This window comes from Mustelus asterias, chromosome 17, assembly GCF_964213995.1.
Source record: "Mustelus asterias chromosome 17, sMusAst1.hap1.1, whole genome shotgun sequence".
Classification (NCBI taxonomy): domain Eukaryota; kingdom Metazoa; phylum Chordata; class Chondrichthyes; order Carcharhiniformes; family Triakidae; genus Mustelus; species Mustelus asterias.
The window spans coordinates 25,184,091-25,207,446 of NC_135817.1; the positions used below are offsets into that span (position 1 = coordinate 25,184,091).

General features: G+C 43.2%; 1 protein-coding gene across 4 annotated transcripts in view; it reads right to left on the minus strand.

Annotated features, from left to right (window-relative positions):
- The window catches only part of glra2 (glycine receptor, alpha 2), a 231,743-nt gene extending 209,500 nt beyond the window's left edge, over window positions 1-22,243 (minus strand). For 2 of the 4 annotated variants that reach the window (XM_078231966.1, XM_078231965.1), the window contains exons 1-2: window positions 22,176-22,243; window positions 21,019-21,155 (exon numbers count right to left, since the gene is read on the minus strand). In XM_078231966.1, coding sequence (XP_078088092.1) covers window positions 21,019-21,155; window positions 22,176-22,243 — 205 coding nt within the window. Of the gene's footprint in view, window positions 1-21,018; window positions 21,156-22,170 lie in introns of those variants that run through there. The other 2 variants (XM_078231967.1, XM_078231968.1) reach the window with 2 other exon arrangements.
- Between the last annotated feature and the right edge of the window lie 1,113 nt (window positions 22,244-23,356).

Below are 23,356 nucleotides of genomic sequence, written 5' to 3' on the forward strand. Positions count from 1 at the left end.
GTGTTGGAGGTTGCAGACAGGCTGAGAGGGATAAGTGGGATCATTTACCATTGTCACGTAGGAATGCATCGTGGTTTTGATTACACCTATTTCTATAATGTAGCAATGTGGAAATCTAATTGGAGAAGTTAAAACATGGAGGGCGGGATTTTCCGGCCACGCTCGCCCCAAGATTGGAAAATCCCATTCGTGGTCAATAGACCTTTGCATAGTCCATGTCACGCCCACCACAATTCCCATGGCGGGTGGGATGGAAAAATTCCACCCAGAGTTTCAGGAAAATTCGACTCAAATTTGGGAGTCAACAATACATTCAAGGGCTTTGGAAAGGATGGGGAGGTTGGAGTTGATCACTGAGCGGAAAAAAAACTGCAGAAAGAATCATAAAGGTGAACAACCTGGAACCATTTGAGAAATAATTGCATGCTACAATGAAGGGAATATTAAGATCCCTCTAAATGGATGAATTAAATTGGGCTGAATAGTGTTTCTAATCCCAAATGATCTTGTAAACTTTGAACAGAAGAAAAAACAATGAGGAGTAAGTGGCATTATCACCACTCTTTTAGCGATTAAGTTATAATAACAAGATAAGCCAACAAAAATATTTGAATCATTCAATTTTCATTTGTCCAATATTGGACATCAGCCAAGCAGTGTGACAACTCAGAGGCAGTGGAGGCGTTTAGAGAGGTAGTGATGCAATGGAGCCTAATCCACTCATTAGTGAGACAAAAATGAAGCAAATTAGAAACCTGGGGATAGATTTTCATCTTTAATGTTTGATCATAAGGCTGATTGTTAGGACTCCCCAATATTGCCCTCTGATTTTCTTCTCTCCGCAGTGCCCAGATTATGCTTCATGCCAAGGCGCAAACGACATAAATCTACCAAATAGGTATTTACAACACATTGGCCTCGCCATGTCTGTCAGTGTAGGTTCTTTGAATGAGCTTTCGATGTGGTCCAATTTCTCTGCATTTTCCCCAAGCGACAGGAACAGGAGAAGACCTTACGGCTCATCAAACCTATTCCACCATTTTTAATTATTTTCTTTTAAAATACTTTCACTCTTTCTCTTTTGTTACCATTAATGTTTCTTGTAGGACATCAATATCGTAACAATCATGTTTGTAAAGCATTTCTTCTAACTTGTTTACCTTCTTTTAGGGACCAAACTAAATTTAGCTTTTTGTTATTCTTTCATGGGATGTGGACACCATTGGCTAGGCCAGCCTTTATAGACCAATCATAATTGCCCTTATGAAGGCGGTGGTGAGCCACCATTTTGAACCACTGCAGTCCATGTGGTGTCAGTACACTCACAGTGCTGTTAGGAAGAGGATTTTGACCCAACGACAGTGGAGGAATGGCCATATGTTCCAAGTCAAAATGGTGTGTGTATTCTCCTTCAGTGACCAAGTTACCAACAAGTGGATATTTTTAGTTCATATTTGCCTTATCGAAAATGATTGCAATTTTAAACACTTTATCAGATCTTCTTTTAATCTTCTATCTTAAAATAAACTGAGTCTAAATTAGTCATGTTAACCCTGCATGCTCATCAGAAGTTGACTAGGTGGGCAGTTAAAATAGTCATAGAATTCACCTGCCAATATTCCAAATTGTTCCGTAGGTTTTGTTTTAACCTGCATTTTCAGCTACAGGGGGAACACCTGCAGCATCCAATCTTAAATATATAAGTCAAACTCTGATTCTATCTTTCATGTCCAGCTGCTATTTTAACTATTGGCCTGAGCAGAAAAGTGGTTGTGGCTTTCCTGCCAGATCCAACTATCAAACATAATTAGGGGCCAGAAGAGACCCACTAAATAAGTCTTTTTAAAACATGTTTTCTCATGGGGCAAAGAGGAGCAGGAGTCTCCTCTACAACTCTAAAGGTTAGAGTTCCCCTGCCCCTGGTTTCCCATCCTCCCAATTATGAAATACTTCCAAAACTTCCTCACAACTTCTTGGATGAGTGTAAGGTATCAATCCTTTGGTTACTGGCAATATCCTGTAGACTGAATTCCCACTCCCCCAACCCACTTTGGTCACCTGCTGCTCTTCTCAGTTTTAAAGCAGGAATCTGATTGGGGACATATAGGTATAGGGCAAGAGCTAAAATATCCTCGATCTTTGCCACTTGTCTCAGCCCATGACCACCTGATTTACATTCAGAATTGAAATGGAGGCTTCTTTTTCTCCAATCACTCAGAATGAAAAGCTTTCATCTTTGTATCAAAACATAGAACATAGAACATTACAGCGCAGTACAGGCCCTTCAGCCCTCGATGTTGCGCCGACCAGTGGAACCAATCTAAAGCCCCTCTAATCTATGGATGGTATCCATTTCTCACTTGTGGCATTATTATGCGCCAATACTCTATCTCCTTGTTGAAATGAGTGTTGTTTTGCCCTAACTTCTCATCGAGCAACTTGAGATTGTTCTTGACATTCTACTGTCTCTGAAGTTTCTGGAAATAATAAAAAATCAAATGTTGGTCTCAATTTTCTCTGTAAGAGTAGTAATACAGGGGAACTTTGGATAGTTGCATAAGTAGTGTTCCTCTAAGGTGACAAAAAACTATTCACATGACCTGATAATGAACGCTCTTGAAGCTTTTAAAGAATGTTTAAAGGATTATATGAATCTTTCAGGTAATCCTTTTGTTGATGGATAGTAAGGTGTGGATTTTATATGCTGAATACCATTTATTTTGAGATAGTTATTTAACTCTTGTGAAGTAAACTATGGACCATTGCAATCTGTTACCAAATCTTGCAAAAATGTCATCAAATTTTCCAACGTCTTGTTCAGATGTAGTGGATCTCATGATAACAACTTCTAGGGTATGCATAAATTATAACTAAGAACATGTAATCCTCAAACAGGCCAGCAAAAATCAACAAGCAATCATTGCCATTGCATTTTAGGCCACTCCCATAGGTGTAAAGGAGACTAGGTGTATTTTTTATTTGAGCACAGGATTGACACTGTCCCACTTTTTCTTCAATTTGAGCATCCAATGCCGGTCATCAAAAATAACTACGTGCTAGTTCCTTCATCCCAACTATGCCAGGATGTCCTTCACATAGTTGTTCAAGAACTCTTCCATGCAGACCAGAAGAATATTCACTAAGATTCTCCACAATAGGCACCCACCATGGACAGTCAATTCAAGCTTATGATGCATTCAGTTATCATTCCTTTCAATGCCATATCCATCACCTTCCCCATCATGGGATTGTTTCTGGTGTGTCTCTGAACTTGAGAAGCTGTCACTAGCAAACGATCTACTAGTGACAAATAAAGAATATTAACAAAACTAGTTGGTGCCACCTGCTCAATAAGCAAAGGTAAGTGTGATAATGCATGTCGCTTGGGGAAAATGCAGAGAAATTGGACCACATCGAAAGCTCATGGCACTCTGATTGACAATACTGTATATTATAGGAGTTGGCAGAAACGATCTGTGACCATTTTTGCAATTGGCTCACAGCTAACAAAAGCATAAGGTCTTAATCTACTGCCCCTACTCCATAAGGTGAAGCGCTGCAAGTAAGCAGTAATGGCAGCTTCAGATTAAAATGAACCAATACTTCAGACTTCTGCAAAGCATCTTTGACATCCTTGTATGCTTTCTTACATTCTGTTGTCCAATCCATGACTGTTTCATACATAGTAAATTGTGCAATGGCTTCAATAATGTAGTTAAGTTAGGAACAAATTTGCCATAATAATTTACAAATCCTAGATAGGATTTCAATTGCGGAACATTCATCAAACGTGATGCTTCTAAAATAGCTTCCATATTTTTAGGTGCTTTATGTACGCCTTTACTATCAATAACATAACAGGTATACTGAATTGGATACTGTTGTGGGAGATGCTTTACCTGGGACAAGCTGCGACAGCCAGAACTCTGATACTGAGTCTGGTTCTACAGCGCAAAAGGGTGGGATGAAGAAGGAGAGCAGTAGTGATAGGGGTCTCGATGGTCAGAGGTACAGACCGGAGGTTCTGTGGTCGGGACAGAGACTCCCGCATGGTTTGTTGCCTCCCAGGTGCCAAGGTCAGCGATGTCTCTGATCGCGTGCATAGCGTTCTAAAGTGGGAAGGTGATCAGCCAGATATCGTGGTACACGTCGGTACCAATGACATGGGAAGGAAGAGTGAGGAGGTCCTAAAGAGTGAGTACAAAGAGCTTGGAAGGAAGTTAAAAAGCAGGACCCCGAGGGTAGTAATCTCAGGATTGCTACCTGAGCCACATGCCAGTGAGGGCAGGAGTAGGATGCTTGGGCGGATGAACACGTGGCTGAGGAACTGGTGCAGGGGACAGGGTTTCCAATTCTTGGATCATTGGGACCTCTTTTGGGGCAGGTGGGACCTGTACAAGAGAGACGGGTTACACCTAAACTACAAGGGGACCAATATACTTGCAGGGAGATTTGCTAGTGTTATTGGGGAGCGTTTAAACTAGATTTGCAGGGGGATGGGAACCAGAGTGCCAGGGCAGATAGTGGAGCAGGGGTAAAAAGACAGGTTAGTTCAAGCAAAATCACAAATGGAAGGGTAGAGTGTGGTGGAAATAATTTTTTGAGGTGTGTCTATTTCAATGCCAGGAGTATTGTGGGGAAGGCAGATGAGCTGAAGGTGTGGATAGACACATGGAAATATGACATTATAGCCATTAGTGAAACTTGGCTACAGGAGGGGCAGGACTGGCAGCTCAATGTGCCAGGGTTCCAATGTTTCAGGCGGGATAGAGGCAGAGGGATAAAAGGTGGGGGGGTGGCATTGTTGGTCAGGGAAAATGTTACAGCGGTACTCAGGCAGGATAGATTAGGGAGCTTGTCTACAGAGGCCCTATGGGTGGAGCTGAGAAACAGGAAAGGTATGACCACATTAATGGGCTTGTATTATAGACCACCCAATAGTCAGTGAGAATTGGAGGAGCAAATCAGCGGAGAGATAGCTGACAACTGCAAGAAACACAAAGTTGTGATAGTAGGGGATTTTAATTTTCCATATATAGATTGGGACTCGCATACTGTTAAAGGTTTAGACGGGGTAGAGTTTGTAAAATGTGTTCAGGAGAATTTTCTACATCAGTATATAGAGGTGCCAACTAGAGAGGATGCGATATTAGATCTCCTATTGGGAAATGAGTTAGGGCAGGTGATGGATATGACTGTGAGGGAACACTTTGGATCCAGTGATCATAATGCCATTAGTTTCAACCTGATCATGGATAAGGATAGATCTGGTCCTCGGGTTGAAGTTCTGAACTGGAAAAAGGCCAAATTTGATGAAATGAGAAGGGATCTGGGAAGTGTGGATTGGCACAGGCTGTTCTCTGGTAAGGATGTAAATGGAAAGTGGGAGGCCTTCAAAGGAGAAATTTTGAGAGTGCAGAGTTTGTATGTTCCTGTCAGGATTAAAGGCAAAGTAAATAGGAATAAGGAACCTTGGTTCTCGAGGGAGATTGTAACACTGATTAAGAGGAAGAGAGAGTTGTATGAAATGTACAGGCAGCAAGGAACAGATCAGATGCTCGAGGAGTATAAAAAGTGCAAGAAGCTACTTAAGAGGGAAATCAGGAGGGCCTAAAAGAAGACATGAGGTTGCTTTGGCAGACAGAGTGAAGGAAAATCCAAAGAGCTTCTATAGCTATGTTAGGAGCAAAAGGATAGTGAGGGATAAAATTGGTCCTCTTGAAGACCAGAGTGGTAGACCGTGTATGGAACCAAAAGAGATGGGGGAGATACTAAATGGTTTTTTTGCATCCGTATTTACTGAGGAAACGGGCATGGAGTCTACGGAAATAGGGCAAACTGGTAGGGAGGCCATGGAACCTTTACAGATTAAAGGGGAGGAGGTGCTCGCTGTCTTGAGGCAAATCAGAGTGGATAAATCCCCAGGACCAGACAGGGTATTCCCACGGACCTTGAGGGAAGCTAGTGTTGAACTTGCAGGGGCCCTGGCAGACATATTTAAAATGTCAGTATTCACGGGGGAGGTGCCGGATGATTGGAGGGTGGCTCATGTTGTTCCGTTGTTTAAAAAAGGTTCCAAAAGAAATCCGGGAAATTATCGGCCTGTAAGTTTGACATCGGTGGTGGGCAAGTTATTGGAAGGTGTGATAAGGGATAGGATCTACAAATATTTGGATAGACAGGGACTTATTAGGGAGAGTCAACATGGCTTTGTGCGTGGTAGGTCATGTTTGACCAATCTATTAGAGTTTTTCGAGGAGGTTATCAGGAAAGTGGATGAAGGGAAGGCGGTGGATGTTGTCTACCTGGATTTCAGCAAGGCCTTTGACAAGGTCCCTCATGGGAGGTTAGTTAGGAAGGTTCAGTCGCTAGGTATACATGGGGAGGTAGTAAATTGAATAAGACACTGGCTCAATGGAAGAAGCCAGAGAGTGGTTGTGGAGGATTGCTTTTCTGAGTGGAGGCCTGTGACTAGTGGTGTGCCGCAGGGATCGGTGTTGGGTCCATTGTTGTTTGTCATCTATATCAATGATCTGGATGATAATGTGGTAAATTGGATCAGCAAGTTTGCTGATGATACAAAGATTGGAGGTGTAGTGGACAGTGAGGAAGGCTTTCAAAGCTTGCAGAGGGATTTGGACCAACTAGAAAAATGGGCTGAAAAATGGCAAATGGAATTTAAGGCAGACAAGTATGAGATATTGCACTTTGGAAGAACAAACCAAAGAAGAACGTACAGGGTAAATGGTAGGACTCTGAAGAGTGCAGTTGAACAGAGGGATCTGGGAATACAGGTACAGAATTCCCTAAAAGTGACGTCACAGGTGGATAGGGTCGTAAAGAGTGCCTTTGGTACATTGGCCTTTATAAATCGGAGTATCGAGTATAAAAGTTGGAGTGTTATGGTAAGGTTATATAAGGCATTGGTGAGGCCGAATTTGGAGTATTGTGTACAGTTTTGGTCACCTAGTTACAGGAAGGATGTAAATAAGATTGAAAGAGTGCAGACAAGGTTCACAAGGATGTTGCCGGGACTTGAGAAGCTGAGTTACAGAGAGAGATTGAATAGGTTGGGACTTTATTCCCTGGAGCGTAGAAGATTGAGGGGAGATTTGATAGAGGTGTATAAGATTTTGATGGGTACAGATAGAGTGAATGCAAGCAGGCTTTTTCCGCTGAGGCTAGGGGAGAAAAAAACCAGAGGGCATGGGTTAAGGGTGAAAGGAGAAAAGTTTAAAGGGAATATTAGGGGGGGCTTCTTCACGCAGAGAGTGGTGGGAGTGTGGAATGAGCTGCCGGATAAAGTGGTAAATGCGGGGTCACTTTTAACATTTAAGAAAAACTTGGACGGGTTCATGGATGAGAGGGGTGTGGAGGGATATGGTCCAAGTGCAGGTCAGTGGGACTAGGCATAAAATGGTTCGGCCCAGACAAGAAGGGCCAAAAGGCCTGTTTCTGAGCTGTAATTTTCTATGGTTTCTATAAATCAGCCTTTGTAAATCTCTTCCACAGCTTCTGAACGGTTGGTCAAGTTTAAAGTTTATTTATTAATATCACAAGTAGGCTTACATAAGCACTGCAATGAAGTTACTGTGAAAATCCCCTAGTCGCCACATTCCAGCACCTGTTCGGGTACACAGAGGGTAAATTTAACATGGCCAATACACCTAACCATCTTTCGAAATGTGGGAGGAAACCGGAGCACCTGGAGGAAACCCGCACAAACACAGGGAGATCGTGCAGACTCCGCATAGACAGTGATCCAAGCCGGGAATTGAACCTGGGTCCCTGGCACTGTGAGGCAACAGTTCTAACCGCTGTTAAAACTCTGGTCAAACCTGGACACCGGTGAAAAGATTTTCTGTTTTGGTTTTCCCAACACATCGGGAAGCCACACATGGAAACTGTGCACCTCTTGTTTGGAAATTTCCTTCCTCTAATTTTAATACATCAGTGACACAGTGGTTAGCACTGCTGCCTCACAGCACCAGGGACCCGGGTTCGATTCCAGCCTTGGGTGACTGTGTGGAGTCTGCACATTCTTCCCATGTCTGCGTGGGTTTCAAAGAACAAAGAACAAGAACAAAGAACAATACAGCACAGGAACAGGCCCTTCGGCCCTCCAAGCCCGCGCCGCTCCCCGGTCCAGGATTGAATCCTGAATCCAGGATCCCCGCCCAATTTTCCAGCCTATCTACATACCAATATCCTATCCACCGAGCTGTCCCTCACAGCTACGATGCTTTGTTCATTACAACCTATTAACCCCCCCCGCCCAACCCCCACATTCCAGACCATGTGATCTCCAGGGAGAGGCGAAAACCCAGAGTGAAAAACCCCAGGGCCAATATGGGGAAAAAAAATCTGGGAAATTCCTCTCCGACCCCCTGAAGCGATCGAAACGAGTCCAGGAGATCACAATGGCCCTGATCGGAAAATGCTTCCCAACCCTAGTCATTTCCACTTCCACGAACACCATATGAATTCCCTGCCCCCGAGACAGGTTCCCAACTATCCGCAGTCTCGCTCTGTACTGGCACCAGCAAGATGATCATAGAATGAAGCCTTGAAATGAGAAACAAGGAACAATTAGCCCGCGCCGCTCCCTGGTCCAGACTAGACCACTCTTTTGTATCCCTCCATTCCCACTCCGTTCATATAGCTGTCGAGATAAGTCTTAAACGTTCCCAGTGTGTCCGCCTCCACCACCTTGCCCGGCAACACATTCCAGGCCCCCACGACCCTCTGTGAAATATGTCCTTCTGATATCTGTGTTAAACCTCCCCCCCTTCACCTTGAACCTATGACCCCTCGTGAACGTCACCACCGACCCGGGGAAAAGCTTCCCACCGTTCACCCTATCTATGCCTTTCATAATTTTATACACCTCTATTAAGTCTCCCCTCATCCTCCGTCTTTCCAAGGAGAACAACCCCAGTTTCCCCAATCTCTCCTCATAACCAAGCCCCTCCATACCAGGCAACATCCTGGTAAACCTCCTCTGTACTCTCTCCAAAGCCTCCACGTCCTTCTGGTAGTGTGGCGACCAGAACTGGACGCAGTATTCCAAATGCGGCCGAACCAACGTTCTATACATCTGCAACATCAGACCCCAACTCTTATACTCTATGCCCCGTCCTATAAAGGCAAGCATGCCATATGCCTTCTTCACCACCTTCTCCATCTGTGACGTCACCTTCAAAGATCTGTCGACTTGCACACCCAGGTCCCTCTGCGTCTCTACACCCTTTATGGTTCTTCCATTTATCGTGTAGCTCCTCCCTACATTATTCCCACCAAAATGCATCACTTCACATTTATCAGGATTGAACTCCATCTGCCATTTCCTTGCCCAAATTTCCAGCCTATCTATATCCTTCTGTAGCCTCTGACAATGTTCCTCACTATCTGCAAGTCCTGCCAGTTTTGTGTCGTCCGCAAACTTACTGATCACCCCAGTTACTCCTTCTTCCAGATCATTTATATAAATCACAAACAGCAGAGGTCCCAATACAGAGCCCTGCGGTACACCACTAGTCACAGGCCTCCAGCCGGAAAAAGACCCTTCCACTACCACTCTCTGTCTTCTATGACCAAGCCAGTTCTCCACCCATCTAGCCACATCCCCCTTTATCCCATGGGATCCAACCTTTTTCACTAGCCTACCATGAGGGACTTTGTCAAACGCTTTACTAAAGTCCATATAGACAACATCCACGGCCCTTCCTTCGTCAACCATTTTGGTCACTTCTTCAAAAAACACCACCAGGTTAGTGAGGCATGACCTCCCTCTCACAAAACCATGTTGACTATCGTTAATGAGTTTATTCCTTTCTAAATGCGCATACATCCTATCTCTAAGAATCTTCTCCAACAACTTCCCCACCACGGACGTCAAGCTCACCGGCCTATAATTACCCGGGTTATCCTTCCTACCCTTCTTAAATAACGGGACCACATTGGCTATCCTCCAATCCTCTGGGACCTCACCTGTGTCCAGTGACGAGACAAAGATTTGCGTCAGAGGCCCAACGATTTCACCTCTCGTCTCCCTGAGCAGCCTAGATGGCCACCCTAGTGACCCTACTTTTTAACCTATTTCCCAACTCCCTGAATTGCTCTCTTAGGACCCCCCTACCCTTCCTATCTACGTCATTTCCACCAATGTGTATAATGACATCCGTTTCTTTATCTTCCCCTTTTAATATGCCTCCTATCCGCTCGGAGACATCCGTGACCCCAGCACCAGGTAGGCAGACTACCATCCTGGAGTCCTGTTCGCCCCCACAGAATCGCCTGTCTGTGCCTCTAACTGATGCATCCCCCACCACTATCGCTCTCCTAACCCCTCTCTTCCCTTTCCGGGCCACAGAGCCTGACTGTGTGCCAGTGACCTGGTCACTGTGTCTTACCCCTGGAGAGGCACACTCCTCCACACTATCTAAAACAATGTACCTGTTTTGGAGTGGGACAACCACAGGTGACCCCTCTTCTAACTGTCCACTCCCCTCCCCTCTCACACCTGTCACCAAGCCCTTCCTATTTTGAGAGACCACCACTGGAGTCCTCCCTTGTACTTTACCCTTCTGCCCTTTACTCCTCCTAACTGTGACCCACGTGTCATTCTCCCGATGCCCCGGTGTAACTAGTTGCCTATAACTGCTGTCAATTTTTCTCCCATTTTCCCTGACTAGGCTAAGGTCAGCGATCTGCAGCTCCAGTTCCCTAACACGGTCCCTCAAGAGCTGCAGTTCCACGCACCTGGCACATATGTGAACCTCTGGGAAGCTAGGTGTTTGCAGGAACTCCCACATCCCACATCGGAAGCACTGAACTGGCCGATCACTCATACCTGCCCTTATCCTTTATAGGGTTGGGTAAAAAATAACTAGCCTTGCCTCGCCCTTTCAGCCCAAGCCCTGTGAGCCAAAGCCCTTATAGTTCACACTCTGCTACCCACTCACTACACTGCCCGCTCCCGACGCTGCCCGCTGTATAGTGCAGCCGGCTTTTTATGCTCCCGGCGAACCCCCCAAGTAACTGCCTTTTATACTAAGACTCAACCTCCCAGAATCCCCTTCAGCTGACCTCACTTCCTCAATTCAAAACCCTGAAAAAAGCCCGCGAAATATACTAGGAATACCCTTAAATGAATAAATGAATAATTAAATCACTTCTTAGCTTACTCTCAGCACTCCTGCTAAGACTCCCTCCCCCAGTCTCACTCCAGTTAAACAAAGAGCTGGAGGCTCTTTCCTCCAGGTGCTCCAGTTTCCTCCCACAGTCTAAGGATATGCAGGTTAGGTGAATTGGCCGTGATCAATGCGTGGGGTTACGGGGTTAAGGCAGGGATTGGGCCTAGTTAGGGTGCTCTTTTGGAGTCAGTGCAGACCTAATGGGCTGAATGGCCTCTTCTGTACTGCAGGGATTCTATGATTTTAAGAAACATGAAAAATCATGGGCCGGTTATGTCATTTCTTGATCTGCCAGGAAACTCCAAAATGGAAGGTCATCCCCAGTATTTCAGCTGTGGGTTAGTGAATGATTTGTTCGAATTTAACAATACTTCTTCACATTTGTATTCTATGACCCAATTTAAAAATGATGTGGAGATGCCGGCGTTGGACTGGGGTAAACACAGTAAGAAGTTTAACAACACCAGGTTAAAGTCCAACAGGTTTATTTGGTAGCAAAAGCCACACAAGCTTTCGGAGCTGCAAGCCCCTTCTTCAGGTGAGTGGGAATTCTGTTCACAAACAGAGCATATAAAGACACAACCTCAATTTACATGAATAATGGCCAATACACCTAACCATCTTCCATTATTCATGTAAATTGAGGTTGTGTCTTTGTATGCTCTGTTTGTGAACAGAATTCCCACTTACCTGAAGAAGGGGCTTGCAGCTCCGAAAGCTTGTGTGGCTTTTGCTACCAAATAAACCTGTTGGACTTTAACCTGGTGTTGTTAAACTTCTTACCCAATTTAAAAAGTCAAGGATCTTATGTATGGTTTTTAAATTTTTGTTCACTTTTCCTTCTGCCCTTAAATTTTCATGTATTTGTCCCTCTGTTCTTCTTTGAAACACTATTTACTGATTCTTTCTCACAAGACGTGTCACTCGGATTTCTCTGTATTATCAATTAACATGATGTGGAGATGCCGGCGTTGAACTGGGGTAAGCACAGTAAGAAGTCTCACAACACCAGGTTAAAGTCCAACAGGTTTATTTGGTAGCAAATACCATAAGCTTTTGGAGCACAGCTCCTTCATCAGATGGAGTGGATATCTGTTCTCCAACAGTGCACAGACACAGAAATCAAGTTACAGATCAAATCAAGTTGTGCACTGTTGGAGAACAGATATCCACTCCATCTGACGAAGGAGCTGTGCTCCGAAAGCTTATGGTATTTGCTACCAAATAAACCTGTTGGACTTTAACCTGGTGTTGTGAGACTTCTTACTTATCAATTAACACACAGTCCCCCTGACGTCGATTACAACCCTTTATAATGTATTACACTCCTTACGTTTGCATTGTCTACAAATTCTGATATTGATATCATGTTCCTAAACTCGAGTCCATATCATATAAAATAAGAGCAAAAGGATCCCTGGAGGACTGTTACTTCCCTCCAGTTTGAAAAGACACATACATAATTATTCCTCTTTAACCAACTTCTGATCCATTATGCTATAAATTCTTCAATACAATCATTTCACCAGCAAGTTTCCTTTGTGGTATCTTATAAATGGCTTTTGAAAATCCCTAAACATGTTGGCTCGCTGTCAATACATACTGTTCTTTTTTTCAAAATGCTCTGTTGAATTTGTCAGGTATGATTTACATAGAATTACGCAGAATGCAGAGCACAGGAATAGGGCATTCAACTGATCCATGCCAGAGTTTATGCTCCACATCAGTGTCTTTCCCCAATTCTTCATATAACCTGATGAGCATGTGATTATTCAGCTTCCTCTTAAATCTTTTTGCAAATGGATCTTTGCTACCCTTAACGTACCAATGTGGAGGTTTTGTGGCGCAGTGAGTAGCATCCCTATCTCTGAGCCAGAAGCTCAGGGTTCGAGTCCCACCCCAGGATTAGATGGCCAAGCAAGGTCTATTCATTATGCAGCCAAGCAGTTTGAGTGTCAGCCTGCAAATTCTTCCAAATATGCCAATAGCTGGGAGTAAGAGCAGCGGAGACTCCTGGTCAGCCGCTCTTATGTAGTGGCAGCCCCTCAAGCTATAAGCCCTGGTGACAGGCTAGCTATGGAAACAGACAAAAGTCTGCCTTAGTGCACCACTAGGCGTGGGAAGAGAGTTGGAATAGAATGTACCCATGTCCTTTTAGGGAGTGTTAATTTTAACTCTTTGTTTTGGATTCCCAAAGACGTCTCACTATTAGTGTTAGGTTGGCTGCAATCTCCACTTACGCAGTTTATTTCTTCCTTCTCATGTGGGGAAGTTACAATGGTGGCCCTCTAGTTATCTGGAATAGCTTTCATGTCCAAAGCTGTTTGAAAGACTGAATTAGAACAGAAAATGTTGGAAACACTCAGCAGGTCAGACAGTATCTACAGAGAAAGAAACAGACAACAGAGGCTGATATTTTCTACTATCATCCACAGTGGGACTAGAAAATCCCACCCAAGATCAATGGATATTAAACTGCCTCTCCAAATTTTCCATCCCGCCCACAACAGCAATGGGACAGGAAAACCAGGCCCAGAGTTAATATTGCAGGTAAATGATCTTTTACCAGAACAGAAGAAAGTTGGAAGCAGGAAAAGGGCTGGGGATGGGGTGAACAGTGATAGCATGTAGAACAGGGAAGATTAAATTTAAAAGAAGAATAATAGCGTAAGGCAAACTCCGTTACACTCCCTTTTACGCCATCATCCCTTTTTTGATTTTTTTCTCATGCCTTTTATGCTATCAGACTATGCTATGTTTTATTCTTTCCCTCCTCCTTTCTCTGCCTCTGTATTGGTTTAAAACGTGTTATAATTCTAATACTTTCCTATTCTAATGAAAGGTCATCAAACATTCATTTTGTTTCTCTCTCTGCAGATCCTGTCTGACCTGTTGCATTTTTCCAGCATTTTTATTCCACATTTCAAACCTCCGCAGTTTTTTTGCTTTAGTATAGATGTTTAAAAGACTGACCAGAGTCTCAGCCACTTCCTCTCTAATGTTCCACTACATTTCTAGAATGCAAGTCGCCAAAGATTTTTCTTAATTTATCCGAGATGTGGGCTACACTTGCAAAAATCAGCATTTATTATCCTTCCTAATTGCCCTTGAAAACATAGTCATAAAATTCCTACAGTGCAGAATGAGGCCATTCGGCCCATCAAGTCTACACCGACCACAATTCCACCCAAGCCCTACTCCCGTAACCCCTCATATTTACCCTGCTAATCCCCTGACATTAAAGTCAATTTAGCATGGCCAATCAACATAATCCGCACATCTTTAGAGTATGGGAGGAAATCGGAGCACCCGGAGGAAACCCACGCAGACATGGGGAAAATGTGAAAACTCCACACAGACAGTGACCCGAGGTCGGAATTGAACCAGGTCCCTGGCGCTGTGAGGCAGCAGTGCTAACCACTGTGCCACCGTGCCGCCAACTGAATCGCTTTCTTCGGTTGTTACAGTCTGTGTGGTGAAGGACCCCCATAGTGCAGTTAGGTAGGGAATCACTTGTCACATTTTACACAGCCTCTGATCTGCTCTGGTAGCTGCAGTATTAATATGGTTGGTCAAGTTAAATTTCAGGTCAATGGTGATCCCCTCAGGATGTTGATGGTGGGGGATTTGACAATGATAATGCCATTGTTGTCAAAGAGAATTATTTAACCTATCTTCTGTTAGAGAAGTGGTTATTGCCGAGTACTTGTGTAGCATAAGTATTATCTGTCCCTTAACGGCCCAAACTTGAATGTTGTCCAAGTTTTGCTGCACATCAGTGCTGACTGTTTCATTAACTGAGGAGTTGCAAATGGAATAGAACACTGTGCAATCAGCAATGACCATCCCCACTTCTGACCTTATGATGAAGGAAAGGCAATGACGTAGCTGAAGAAAGTTTGATTGAAGCCTAAGGAACTCCTGCAGTGATGTCCTGAGCCTGAGATGATTGGCTTCCAATAACCACAATCATCTTCCATTGTGTTAGTCATGTCTTCAACTAGTGAAGCATTTTCCATGATTTCCATTTACTTCAATTTTACAAGGGTTCCTTGATGCCACATTTGGTCAAATACTACCTTGATGTCAAGAGCAGGCACAATCGCCTCCCCTCTAGAATTTAGCCTTTTTTTCTATGATTGCACCAAGGCTGTAACGAAGCCTGGAATCAGGTGGGCCAGTCGGAATCCGTACCGAGAAATGGCGAAAAAGTTATTTGTGAGTAAGTTCTACTTAATATCACTGTCGATCTCACTTTCCATCATTTTGTAGGTGATTGAGAGGATACTGATGCGATTGTAATAAGAAAAGTTGGATGTGCCTTGTTTTTTTCTGGATAGGATTTACCTGACAATTTTCCACTTTTCTGAGTACATGTCATGTAGTCGAGTAGATGTAGTGGAAATGTTTAGCTAGAGACCCAGCTATTTATGGAGCACAAGTATTCACCACTACAGCTGGAGTGTTGTCAGGGCACAGAAGTTATGTTGTATTCAGTGCAGTTAGTCATTTCTTGATATTGTTGTGAATACAGGTTCATCATAACTTTCTTGGCTTTATACAGCACATCACTATTTATAAAGCCCAGAATCCTGTATGGCTTTTAAATCACTCCTTTGACCTGCCCTGATACCTTCAATGATTTGTGTATATATACACCCAGAAGCCTTTACACCAGCACAGACTTTAGAGTTGGACCCTTTAGTTTATATTGCCTTTCCCCATTCTTCATCTACCATATTGAATCATTTCACGCTTCTCTGCGTTAAATTTCATTTGCTACTTATTTGCCATTCTGCTCCTCCTCACAGTTCACAATATTTCCGAGATTCATGACATCTACAGATTCTGAAATTGCCCCTGTACACCAAATTCTGTTTCATTAATATATATTAAAAAGCATGGGAGTCCTAAGACCAATCCATGGAGAATCCATGTAAACCTTCCTCTAGTCCATGAAACCATTTACCACTACACTATCACTCAGCCAATTCAGCATCCATATCGCTTCTGCCCCTTTTCTTCCATAGGCTCTAATTTTGCTCACAAGTCTATTGTACGACACTTTATCAAATGCCTTTTGGAAGTTCACATTCTGACAGCATTGTTTGTGGTCCCAATACAATAAGGCTTGTATAGTAGTAAAACTATTACATCAGCCATTTCATATTTGGAAGTACATGAAAAACAATTGCAAAATAATCTCAGAAAACGTCAGTGACCATTTTTGAAAATCTCCTGAAAAGTAAATCACACAAGGAAAAGCATCGATTGCCGATGTTGAGGGAACTGCATTTTGATTCTTACCCAGCAGAATATTTTTCCTTGCCTTTTAACAGAAGCTTTAAAGTGAACAAATGGAATGCTTCACATTTGTAGCCTTTCATATTAACTGGCCTTCTTTGTCTTGTCTCTGGAACTCCCTCCCTCTGAAACCTGTGTGCCGAATGCAAAATCATTCAGCAGTTTATTTACATGTTCAGTTAATTGCCACTGGGGCAACGGACAGATGAGGGAGCTTTTCCAAGAACCTAACTCAATTTGACAAGCAAAGTAAATTTCTTACTTAACGAATGGCTGCTATTAATTATTTTCAGGAACATTGTGGAATAGCTTTATTATCTTCCTGAATTTCAATTTTCCTGGCACCTTGGAAAATGGAACCACATGGTGATTTTTTATAGTAAAAAACTCTCATACTAAATACATTACAGAGCTGGAACAATAAGCATGGTGAAAAGAATGTTTCTGAATAGATCTTCAAATAAAATTATACAACACTATAATACACACAAGGGACAAGAAATTGGCAATGCATCAGAACGTAATTACAATTAATTTTCCCCAACAAACTGACAAAAGACTGTTGTATAATATTTGAAATAATTAGGATCTGGTACAAATCTATAACTTAACTGTGCATATTCTATTAAAGCTAGACATTGACCTTTATACTGGATCACTAATGTATCTGTGAAGAGATTTAATCATTTATTTTGCATTATATTACTGCTATTTAGATCTCATATGTGCAAATACTTCAAACTAAGTGTTGGTGCCTTTGGTCAAAATTGAAAGAGAATTAATAAAAAATATTTTGATTGAGCATTGGTCAGAGGTATTGAGGTATTCTTGATATTAATTATATTGTGTTTCTCTGATGATCATTATCACTAAAGAGGCAGTGTTGGGCAAGCTAATGGGACTAAAGGTAGACAAGTCTCCTGGCCCTGACGGAATGCATCACACTAAAAGAGATGGTGGGGGAAATAACAAATACGTTCGTGATGATTTACCAAAATTTACTGGACTCTGGGGTGGTTCCTGCAGATTGGAAAACAGAAAATGTGATGCCACTGTTTAAAAAAGAGGTTGACAAAAGGCAGGTAACTGTAGGCTGGTTAGCTTAACTTCTGTAGTAAGGAAAATGCTTGAATCTATCATCAAGGAAGAAATAGCGAGACATCCGATAGAAATTGTCCCATTGGGCAGACACAGCGTGGGTTCATAAAAGGCAGGTCATGTTTAATTAATTTACTGGAATTCTTTGAGGATATTACGAGCATAGTGGACAATGGGGAGCCGGTGGATGTGGTGTACCTAGATTTCCAGAGGCATTCGACAAGGTTCCACACAAAAGGCTGCTGCACAGCATTATGGGTAATGTATTAGCATGGGATAGAGGATTGTTTAACTAACAGAAAGCAAAGAGTGGGGATAAATGGGTGTTTTTCTGGTTGACGATCAGTGTTTAGTGATGTGCCTCAGGGATCAGTTTTGGGACCGCAATTGTTTACAATTTACACAGATGATTTGGAGTTAGGGACCAAGTGTAGTATGTCAAATGACACTAAACTGAGTGGTAGAGCAGATGACACTAAACTGAGTGGTAGAGCAGAGTGTGCAGAGGACACTAAAAGTCTGCAGAGGGATATAGATAGTCTAAGTGAATGGGCAAGGGTCTGGCAAATGGAGTACAATGTTGGTAAATGTGAGGTCATCCATTTTGGTAGGAATATCAATTTATTATTTAAATGGTAAAAAATGGCAGCATGCTGCTGTGCAGAGGTACCTGGGTGTCCTCGTGCATGAATCACAAAAATTTGGTTTGCAGGTGCAGTAGGTAATTAAGAAAGCAAATGGAATTTTATCCTTCATTGCTAGAGGGATGGAGTTTAAAAACAGGGAGGTTGTGTTGCAGCTGTATAAGGTGCAGGATGGTCACACCTGGAGTACTGTGTAGAGTTTTGGACTCCTTACTTGAGAAAGGATATATTGGCACTAGAGAGATTGCCGAGGAGATTCACTAGGTTGATTCTGGAGTTGAGAGGGTCGGCTTGTAAGGAGAGTCTGAGTAGACTGGGACTATACTCATTGGAATTTAGAAGAATTTAGAAGGGGGGGGAACCTCATAGAAAATATAAAATTATGAAGGGAATAGATAAGATTGAAGCAGGGAAGTTGTTTCCACTGGCGGGTGAAACTAGAACAAGGGGACAAAGCCTCAAAATAAGGGGAAACAGATTTAAGACTGAGTTGAGGAGGGACTTTTTCACCCAAAGGGTTGTAAATCTGTGGAATTCCCTGCCCAGTGAAGCAGTTGAGGCTATCTCATTGAATGTTTTTAAGGCAAAGATAGATAGATCTTTGAACAGTAAAGGAATTAAAGGTTATGGTGAGTGGGTGGGTAAGTGGAGCTGAGTCCACGAAAAGATCAGCCATGATCTTATTGAATGGCAGAGCAGGCTCAAGGGAGCAGATGGCCTACTCCTGCTTCTCCTTCTTATGTTTGTGTTCTTTTAATTATCAGAACTATTCCCAGTTTAGTGACCAGAAAATATTGTATTTACAAGTATAGGTTATAGAAAACATTCTACGAATGACAATGGAATAGGTTGATGATCCCAAAACCCTCACAAGTTGCTATAGTTATTAGATGATATTTAGGATATATTGGGATCAACCTTCATGTATGATACTTATTCCATGAGCAAATTTCTCATTTCTTTCTCTTTCTTTATCAATGGATGGTGAATGACTGACTTACTAGATTGCATGGTTAGCCTGTATACTTCCAGAGCTCTACCATTAACTGTGTTCACATTATAGAAATAACAATTAATCGTTAATGGAAATTGTGTGCATTGTTTTAAGGGAGGAAATTGAAGTTGAGACAAATTGTGGATGCCTCTAAGTTTAAATCAAGGTTCTATGCCCCCACTACATCCCCCACCCCTTTCCCTTTTTCCACAGATAGATAGTATTGGTATCTTCCACTGGAAAACTAAAGCAAACCTCACCCCACAAAATACAATGTAAATCAGATATAGAAAATTAGCCAGCAGCGCTGATCTTGAAAGAGAACAACAGTGAAATGGCAGAGTGTGAACTTCATGCTAATATTGGGCCCACATACGTAAACTAATAAACACATGCGGATGTAAATGTTGACTTCATAAGCAAGAAACCAAAGTTTCTATCTACCTTTAGAGCTTCTGCCTTCAAAGGAAACTGTCATTAATCACTATAGACGTCATTGATTAAGAAGTTATTCGTAATCTCGAGCCCTACTCCTCTGCAAGAGATACTGAAATATAACATGTTGGTGCCTCAGTCCGAGTGTTACCTTCTCCACACGCTCTATCCCACAAACACACGGGCATCATCTGTTGCGGCCCCCTCCCCTCTCCCACCATCATCATTATTTCTGGCATCTGGGAATGAATAACGTCAGGTTATCACAAGACATAAGAGGGAACTCGTGCAAATGTATCTGCCATAATCAAGAACACATCTGCATAAGTGACAATCTAAAGCAGCATCCGCCTTAAAGGATCGCCTTGTTAATATGAAATCGCTTGGTTTCTCTGCCTCATTATGTGGGCATGTGCGGGATGGGGAGGTCTATGAGAGAATACATTGTCTAGGAACACTTTCACGCGAGTAATTTATTATTGAATTCTTGGTGTCCGGATTTAATTACCTCAATGTGTTCCCTGAGGAAATAAACTCTGGCTATCAGTAATCTGAATATATATCGATTCCTGGGGTAACGCAGCAGTGAATGGGCAGAGCGAAGGCACTAACACGCAGCACTCACTGAACCCTGTTGACAGTGTATTAATATTCCAAAGAGCACCTCAGTGTTCATCAGGTAGAACACTAACTGTAAGCGTTCACACTGTCTACATTAGAAACCAAGGAATCGCTGTATCCCGTTCAAAATGCTGCCCTCCATCCAAAAACATTTGATATTTGCTTATAGTATTGAGAAATTTTGTTTTTTTTTTAAAAGACGGTGTTTTGCCATAAAGCTACTTTAGTTTTACCACTGATTATATAAGTGGAGAGAGAGAGCGGGAAAAACAGAAACTCGCTGAATTATTAAAAGGGAAACGGGTGTCAGTACCACAGTGGGCCCCAGCAAGGATAGATTCCTCAGATAAATTGCAAAGGAATGGCATGTGACTCATTTTAGCATTCGCATCAATTATCCTGATTCTGGGCACTCCATTGTACAGCATGGAGCAGATGGAAAAGGTATATCCTCCCTGGAAACCGGTCACTGCCTTCTATTATACTTTTAAAATATACATCCTGAGTACATTCGAGGTTCGTCCTGCAGTCTGTGTGTGCAAATCTTACTGGAAGTTGCTGCACTTCAACCAAAATTGGCAAATATGTGTGCACCAAAAAGTCTGTCAGGACAGTCTTTCACAGAGTTGCTCACTGAATTCTGAGTGCACTTGAGTTCCCGGTACACAGAAAGAAAACGGTCAGACTCCCCCTGGCTGCATCGATGTTGGCCTAACGCCCCTTTTACCTTTAAAATTTGGTCTGATTCTGGCGTCGTATCCTGATGTCCTTCCCATCAATTTGTCCAGAAAATCTGAGGGGGACATGGCCTGCGAGGCCGGTTTGGTTGAAGACCTAGAATCATGTTCCTTGGAGAGAGCTAACCTAAAGGAAATACAACCCCAGCGTTAGGAAGATCTGCGCTGTGCACTCTCTTCAAGTACAAAGACTTCGCGCATTTGGACTGTACAAGGCAAGTCAGTCGGAATGAGAAACATTTGGGGCGCCCTCAACATTTAGTCAGAGGGTCAATGTGCCCTGAACAAATGTCACTAGTTGGAAACCATGCTGAATCTCTCTTCAATGACACCTATTGTTTCATTTTGCAATGACTAATGTCAGAGTTTTGCTTCAGGGAACGATACATATCAAACATGATCGCAATCTTAAACAGGTTTCATTTCGAATGAAAGCCACGTTTCCAAAGCTCTTAGAAGCAACAGGGATGCATGAAAAAGTCATCCACGAATAGAACTCAACTGTCAAAACCACCCTTGAAAAAATACACAAATTAAAACTTAATACCAGCAGCTTCACTCATTGTTAGAGTTGTAATAGTTTCGTTGAGAAACCGTCTAGAATTTACACATACTGTCTAATTTATAGGTTAAAGCAATTTCAACACCAAAAAAATGTAATTATCTGGGACAAAAAGCCTGATTATTATGTTAACGCTCCACATAGCTTCACATTAATGAGACAGAATTTCAACAACTTCCGCCACCACCTCCATAAGCTGTGTGTGTTGGCAATGAAAAGGGATAGTTAGCCTCCTCATCGAGAAGGGGAAAAATAACAAGATAGCAAAATTAGGGGCGAGCTTTTACGTTGAAGTGTCCTCACGTTTAAAGGCATCAGCTACGAGTGTTTACAATATATCAGGCTTCGATCCGTCACAACAACCTCTCCCATAGGCTGGGGTTGCTTTGCCTTACTACAGATGCATCGCTCAGAAAAGACCAGGACACATTGGAAATAATTGCGTGCTGTGCGATTTCCCATTGTTCCAGCCGCCGACCTGTCCATGCCAATAACGTGCACGAAACGGCAAGACAATCCATGCACCGTCTCTCACCCCCACCCCACCCCATTCCACACACCCCCAAACAAAAAGGCAAACCATACCTGAAGTTGCTTGTTTCTAAGATGCATGCAAAGAACGTTGTCACGATCTTCACAGCGGCTCGATTCATTCCGCCAAACTCTTATCGCTCTCTATCTGCCTGATATCGCGGGCAATGTTCTGGAAATAAAGTCCCTCCCCAACAAAAAAACCCACCACCACCCCACCCCCTCCCCCCCCCCTTTCCTCCTCCTCCTCCAAAAAAAGAACGAAGAGTCGGTTGATGGTGGAAGGAACTCAGATCCAAGTGGCAGAAAGTAGCTCTGGCTTGATGCAGGCGGGGACAGCACAATATAGGGCATCAGTCCTCAGTATCATTGTATGGTAAGAAGACTTGGAGATCGAGTTGCTGCCGCCGCCGACAGTAAAGAGCGTCAGAATGGCATATTCTCCCAAAGCACCTCTGTAAACACGACGTCAGGGAACGGGAGGAATCAAACTTCATGTTACGGTAAACGGGTGAGCGTCGGCTTGCTCGCCGTACAGCCGCAGGAGCAGCACCATGCCTAGGGTACTGGAGAGGGTTGCTGGCTGGCTGGGGAAGGAGCTGGGATTGAATGGAGAGGCGGGCAGACAATGTGGGAAGGAGAGCCTTCAGCACCACTGGTACATTTCAGCACTTGGACAGCTCCCCGGGGCTCCCAGCGCGTATCCTCCACAAACACCCCCCTTTCAAAGGAACGTGACCAGGCTGTGAAAGGAACTCCTAAACGAGGAGACGGGCAAGTTAAATCGTACGTGCAAACCCCGCCGCGATCAGCATCTGAAAAGCATGTCGATGGAAATCCTTTCTCCTCCCCCCTCCCCGCTCAAGTAGCGAGCAGCGTGTCCAGCCCATTGTAAACGACTGATGCGCTTCTAGATCAGGGCAGACATGTGGAGCATACGACGTGCTGTCAATTTGGACACATCAAATCCATTAGGTGAAATCAGGAGCTTATTTCCCCCACCCCCAACCCAAAACAAAAATGCTTTGCCGCCCACCTGGTGAATGAAGCTGTTGCCTTGTGATTCCTGCACACTTCACCCGGACGATTTGCTGCTCGTGTTTGTCAATAGGACTCAAGCAGCTGGGGTGAGTGAGGACTGGGAAGAAACGGCAGTCATGCATTGGATTAAGGCGGCCGTGCCTTGCACCTTTTAAGGTTGCAAATGTGTACAAAAAACAAGCAGTTTATCTAAT